Raw genomic sequence first — 6,734 nt, forward strand, 5'->3', positions numbered from 1 at the left:
AAAGTAATGAAATACGTGTGGCGGGGCACCTTTAAGGTCACAATTAACGTGATAGGAAGAATAAGAAATACTTACGTTAAATTTTCTTTTGCTGAACCCAAACCAGTGTGGGAAGTCAAAGAGAGCATCAGAGTAGTATTTGAGGGTGAAGGAGGCGTCTCTCCACACAGGTTTGACTTTTATGGGTTTGTCCGTTATGATGTGGATGTTTTTTGCTGCCCAGCTCTCTAGTAGTTCAGTCAAGTCAATCTGTTATAAGGAAAAGTCACTTTCAATGCCAAAGTACAACACATGGTAACTCCTGGAATGTACTAAACAACATAAAAGTGACAGAAAGACCATGAATTCCTACTTACATCCACCCTGTAGCTTTCCCCAGCAACAGAGGAGATGGTCCAGTCCAGACCTCTCTCCATCTGCCACTTGATGAAAGGATTGTTGCCGTCTATGGACACCACAAACTGCTTCAGCACTGATTTAGAGTAGAAGATAATTTATGAGTAAAACAGGAGAGAATACGGTGAGTAGAGAGTGCAGAAAATATGTTGTCATGTGGCACAAGTAGGCCTACTGTGCAGCCATTGTAATTTCTCTACCCCACCCATTGCAAATATCCCAAGTTTAGGACATGAGTTAGCCATGCCACACCAAACTGCCAGACCCATTTAGCAGCAGAGCTGACTACACACTGGGTTCAAAATTACAAATTCTGTGCAAGCTAAAAATGCCAGTGGTGCCTTTGATGACCTTTTTTCTTTACTGTGCAATTATTTCAGTGTAATTACACAAAAAAACTTTTTTTCTGAGTCATGCTGAGGTCGTATGGTAAAATGGGTAGGCCTAGTATAGTTTAGGTTACCTCGAGCTTTTTTTGCTGCCTTTTTGCCGGTCACAGAAAAGTTGTCTTCACAAGCAGACATCAGTAGATAGATCCTCTTGGTCAGCAGACTCTTTCTCATGCTGGTGTACTCCCATAAATTGTGCATTTTAACTTCCCTGTTTAAAAAACAAATCAGCGAGTTATTTTTACAGTCTGCCAATTATATGCGTGTCTTTATAAGGCCGTGCATCAGCCCATGCAGTAGACTTGTTTTCCTCACCTTCCCAGCGACTTCTGGAAAACTACTTTCCCTCTGCAGGAGTCGAAGTCATCGATGAGCACCAAGCTGTTCTCAGGCTCGCTGTGCACTCGGTGCCCCGAGCAGAGAACCTCCACGCAGAAAGCGGCCGGAGGCTCTCTCAGGAACTCTTCCACCTCTGTCACTTCCATCCAGCTGTGGGACACTTGGTTTATCGTCATGGTGTCACACGTTTGTCCTGTAGGCCTACGTCCTCCTGCTGCTGTTTAAGTTGCCTGTTTCAAATCTGCAGCTTTAATAACCACGGTAAAGTTACAGTTTACAACATAGATAAGACTTCCGGTCTTCTTTGGCCAAAATAAAGCCCCTAATTAGGACCGTTCAAGTCGTTTAAAAGGCAAAAACACCAACCATCCCCGTGCTCTGGCTTCTCAAATGAGAAGATGTGCTGCTTTGGTTTACTAATGGCCTATGGCATTGTAAAAATTATATATTTGATAACATGTTTAAATGCATTCATTTGTAGTCCTGATATTGAACAGTCAATTAATCTTTTAGTCAATCAGTCGATTCCGATTCACATTTTTCACTATTTACTGACATTTAAAACGCCAAACTATTAATTGAAAAACATATATTAAGGAAGGCTACAAAAGTAAAGAACCCTCAAAGAAATGTTGCTTCAAAGTTCAGATCAAATGATGTTCTTTATGTGTAACATTATTTAGATGTTACAGATTGTTATATAATGTCTAAAAAAAAATACATATAGCCTATAATTTCTCAGATATCTTATGTTTCCTATTAATGTTGTTCTTTCCTTAAAAAACTTTATTTTGAAAGCAAATGAATTTACTTCCCTGGAGGGTATGAACGGGTATGACACAGCTCTTCCAAGGAAACTTCTGAGGACTTTACTATTGTATCAAGGAGCCTTACAGGGCTGGTTGGCTCTTCCCTATATATAAATACATACATAACACACATCCATAAATAAGTGGGCAATTAAAGCAAACGATAATGATAAATAAACAGTAATGATAACAATTTTTTTTTATAAAAGTCAAATAAATGGAAAAACTACATTGTCCATTGTTTCATTGATGGTCTGGCAAAGCGAGACAAATTGTTCCCTTTTATTTGGACTATAAGACTAATTTCCTGGAATGCATGAGTTTATGAGAAGCCACTTGAAGGCAGCATTTGGCCCAGCGCATGGTAACAGCTGCAGGCAGACTCTTGAACTGAGAAGGAAAAGTACAGCACCCAAATTGAAACATAATTAGTCACTTGAGAACCTTTGTGGAGCAATGACAAGATCAATGTGCTGCATATTTGTGTATTATATCAACAAACTGTTCTTGTGTGCAGGCTTTTCTAATGACGTTGCATAGTCAGACCTTTTCAGATGAATACATGTAGGCCTACTTACAATAGTTTTCTTCAATAAATAACACACCAGACAGAGTCCAAAATAGATCAATCATTCAATTTAGCTCATGTTTTATTGCCGCCAATAACTGTATTATAAAGTTCAACTTCATCCAGTGGTTTTAGAGTGAATAATAGCAGTTTCTCCTTTATCTTATTTACATTTTCCTCAAAACTTTCAAGCCGACACAGCTCTCTCTCTCGTTTGGATTTCTTTCGGTTAAGTTCACTTTATTTGCACACAAATGTGAACACTCACAGCTGTGGTCTCACAGCAGAACCAGCCCCTTTAATTTGTGTGGCCAAGACGTCCAGGTTTAGACTCAGTGGTCAGAAAAAACGTTGTCTTGACCAGTCTGCATACCTACAATAGAAATCATGCTTTCAGCCTCCTTTTTGGATACCTCTACCTCATTTGAGACTGTACAATACTTGCCCTGTATTGGTAACAAACTACAATACCCCACCTTGCCCACAAACAAACCTTAGTACAGCTCATAAAGTCCAGTTTATCTTCAGTTGTTTATTGTCTATTTATTTGGGCGAGGCTAACCGCTGGTCTCCATGTGGAGGGCAGACAAAGACTGTGCTGCTCTAAGATCAGAACAGACATTAAATTCAGTGCCGCTTTTGTAAATCTGCAAGATTGAGAAGGAAAAGTGTAAAATTGTAACTACTAACAGTTTGTCTGATCTAATGGACTCCTCTGCTGCACTGTTGTTTTGTCATGAATCAAACAGATGTAAAGGTACATTACCATTATCTATACACTATACCTAAAGAAGCCTACTCATCAGGCGGCAAAATGGTTTTTGTCAGTGTTATATTATCACATAATACTGGATTATTATAATTGACAAACATGTAAGCAGCTAATTTTTACTATAATATATAGGCTACTGTTGACTAGTCTACTAGCCTATAGATGTATCTGTCAACCACATTTTTAAGTAAAATCATTATCTTCTTGTTAAATAGCCTAGCTGTCAAGTACCTGTAGTGGAGTAAATAGTACAATATTTGTCTTTGAATAGTAGTGAAGTAGAAGTATAATAATAATATCAATGCTTAAATAATGTAGGCCTATCTCAAGTAAATAATGTTTCACATCTAATTAGCTTACATTAGGGCACGATTTAATTCTAGTGTACAGAATGTCATGGTAGTAACCTAATATACCAGTTACCGCTAGGGGTCGCTAAAGCTCCGCACTAGCAGTCACTACAGTCGAACACAGACAGAGTTCTGCCAGTGCAGGAATGTAGCTAACCACTTTCTTCAATTCGCCATTAAAAGACGGTGATTTCGAACGAAAAACTGCAGCCACGGGAACCATGTCACACCGTAATGCGGTGAATGGATGCAGACTGGTTGCTGTGCTTCTTCTTTTGCTTGGTAAGTGGGGTCAATCAATGCCCTAGTAAGACAGCTAGCTGTACCGCTAGCACTGAGAAGGAGACCATAGACAGTTAGAGACAAACTGCGTCAAGCCGCCTGAAAAATACCGGAAGTTAGATTGATTTGGCCTTCAAAGCGAACTTATCAATGTAATTAAACAAGACATGGAGTGCATTACATTTCGAAAGATGTATCAATAGATATATTTACTGATAAATTACCCACTTGAGTTATTTGTCATTGACAGCATGGTACTTGCTTTGCTCCAAAATAATGTGTACGTTTTATTTTTAATTTCAAAACAGGAACTGGTAAATTTATAGTGAATAGCTTGACGCACCACAAACAAATGCTGGTCATCCCATTGTTTTGTACAGTCTATGGTTCCCATGGGGTTTTGCACTATACTTCACATTTGTCTTACCTCGGGCTGTAAGTTTTACTGACCAATCAGAGGCAACAGGAGGGCGTGGGAAATGTCAATCAAACAAGCAAACATAGTTCTGAGAAAAGGTGTAACCGGCTCTGGTCTACTCAGGCCATGTAGCTAAGTAGAAACACCTGTGGGGGTGTGTCATGGGTGTGCAGTTTAGGGTCTTTAAAATAGACACTGAAAACCATAACCTGTTTTAGCATTTATAATAAAATAATTTACAAAATACATATAATTAGTGTTGCCACAGAGCATAGTCTCTTTTAAATGTCATAGCAGAACAAGCATAGGTGTAATTAACGTAAATATTGTCTGCTTTCTATCTACTGTTACGCTTACTGGGGCACTCAATTATTAATGTTATTTATTAAACCTGTGCTTTTTCTACCATAACAAGCCAACATTTCTGCTGTGAAAAGGCCTTTTGGTTGATATGGGTGGAAATATACTGTAAATTTATTTATAGATTTATTTTCTTGAAATATAAAATGATAGCCAAAAGGAAATTTACTTTTTCAACATATGAATTTGTTTTCTTCCAAGTATGGCAGCTTTATGCAATCATAGCATGCACCTGCTGTTTTGATTTGCCTATTGATTGTACACACAGTACCTTCCTTCTATATACTGTAGATTGACAAAACATCAAATCAGCAAGATTAATCAAACAACTGTATGAGTCACCTGCGTGAGTGGAAAGGCCTTGAACAAGGAAATACAAAACACATGATGGTTCAGTTACCTCATGGGCAATTTCTCACTTCAATTTTGCTGCATTTATAAGCATTTTTGTTGTTGTTGGTTAGATTAGAAGAAATTCAACATCTCTAGATCATGTTTTTCTGGATTGGAAAAAATAATTTACAGCTACATCAAACCTGTCTCAAATAAAAATATTAAGGGACTTTCTACGCTACAAAGAACGGCATAATTGCACTTTCCAGCCATATCTCTACCCTTGGCATAGATTGACATGCTTATATTCACCATTATACTTGTTGTCCCCTATAAAGAGGACATGTTTACCACCATAAGTACACACTGAGCATTAGCAAGTATAGCTGCCCTGCTTTTAAAGTCTGTTTTGAGGGTTTTATTTGGGATTAAAAGTCTTAGTTGTGTCTTGTTAGGATAATTATAAGAGGTGTTGCTGCAGACATAACTCTACTACTGCAGTTGAGTCTGCTACTGCTGGGGCTGTTCTTGCACCATTATTACATGTCATACTACTATGGTTGTGTCAAGATGTTAAAAGTTAGTTAAAGTGGTTCCTTTTTGCAATAATATACACAGTTTATACTTTTTGCACTAGCATTTAATATAAAGACTAGTGTATTTACAGACAGTTAAATTTGCATTTGCTTTAAACAAGTATTTCCTGTACTGGTGTCTAGTTGTTTTGGATTCTGAGTGCCAGAAATTTCCCAAAGTTGAAGGTGACATATTCAGTCCAAAACATGCATTACTTTATTACCCTTTTACCCTAAACTATTAAAATGATATAAAACATTGATTAACTGGCTACTTGTGACTCAGTCAGCACAACTAATAATGAATTTTGATGAGATATTCCTTCTTCTTTTCGGACCGCATTAAGGGGCCTCTGCTGGAGACAAACACATACGTCGTGCTCATGTAAGTGCCGCCCCAGATTCCTGCTGTGATTATGCTTCATCATGTGGCTCAGCAGTGTGTGTCAGACTTAACGAGAATCTCTTTGACTCCCTGCAGGCTGCAGAGCACCCGGAGCATACGGCACACAGCTCTGTTGGTGAGTGAGGGATTTCACTGCAGATGGTCTGATCATGTGTTGTCCACAGTGACACAGGGTGCATATTAATGACATTTGATTTAATCCAGAGTGTGAATGAAAAGCTCAGCCCAGACACCAAAATCTTTAAGATTGTTCATTAAAATAAATACATCTGAGGGTAAGAGGAGGTCCTGGACTCATAAATTAAGTTATGTTACATGCTGTTTGTTTAGTCCTTACATAAACTGAAGTGTAAACATGTTAAGTTGTAGTTTTACAAGCTATGTGTTTGACTATTCTTTGGCTGGGCGCCATGACTGTGGAGTTTTCCTGGCAATAAAACAAATGAGTTTACAAATTCTTTTTTTCTTTGCATCGTGTCTATTTGCATTTCCTAATTTGCCATTATTATACCTTTTCTGTCCACCTTTCATCTCAGGATTGGACAAGGTGGTGTTAGTGATCCAAAGTCAGAGGAACTCCTTCCACGCCCGCCGAGGCGGTCAGAGAAAGGCGGAAGTTCTGAAGCAGGCAGCTGAGCTGGGACAGGTAACATGTGGCAGGCAGTTGATTAGCACCATTGCTGGGTTTACATCTTTGCTCTAGTCTTTGTGTGTGTGTGTGTGTGTGTGTGTGTGTG

At 38.6% G+C, this 6,734-nt stretch overlaps 2 protein-coding genes across 3 annotated transcripts in view; one reads left to right on the top strand and one right to left on the bottom strand.

Moving 5' to 3' along the window:
* The window catches only part of medag (mesenteric estrogen dependent adipogenesis), a 2,288-nt gene extending 858 nt beyond the window's left edge, over window positions 1-1,430 (bottom strand). The window contains exons 1-4 of one of the 2 annotated variants that reach the window (XM_032534037.1): window positions 1,101-1,430; window positions 860-996; window positions 357-445; window positions 76-249 (exon numbers count right to left, since the gene is read on the bottom strand). In XM_032534037.1, coding sequence (XP_032389928.1) covers window positions 76-249; window positions 357-445; window positions 860-996; window positions 1,101-1,300 — 600 coding nt within the window. In that variant the 5' untranslated portion in view covers window positions 1,301-1,430. Of the gene's footprint in view, window positions 1-75; window positions 250-356; window positions 473-859; window positions 997-1,100 lie in introns of both variants that reach the window. The other variant, XM_032534036.1, reaches the window with a different exon arrangement.
* A 2,284-nt stretch (window positions 1,431-3,714) lies between these two features.
* Window positions 3,715-6,734, top strand: part of b3glctb (beta 3-glucosyltransferase b) — a 19,114-nt gene continuing 16,094 nt past the window's right edge. Inside the window, exons 1-4 of the mRNA XM_032534035.1 lie at window positions 3,715-3,905; window positions 5,939-5,976; window positions 6,073-6,112; window positions 6,534-6,643. Of these exons, the coding sequence (XP_032389926.1) occupies window positions 3,845-3,905; window positions 5,939-5,976; window positions 6,073-6,112; window positions 6,534-6,643 (249 nt within the window). The 5' untranslated portion in view covers window positions 3,715-3,844. The remainder of the gene's footprint in view (window positions 3,906-5,938; window positions 5,977-6,072; window positions 6,113-6,533; window positions 6,644-6,734) is intronic.

The sequence above is a fragment of the Etheostoma spectabile genome, chromosome 13 (assembly GCF_008692095.1).
Source record: "Etheostoma spectabile isolate EspeVRDwgs_2016 chromosome 13, UIUC_Espe_1.0, whole genome shotgun sequence".
NCBI classification, from domain to species: domain Eukaryota; kingdom Metazoa; phylum Chordata; class Actinopteri; order Perciformes; family Percidae; genus Etheostoma; species Etheostoma spectabile.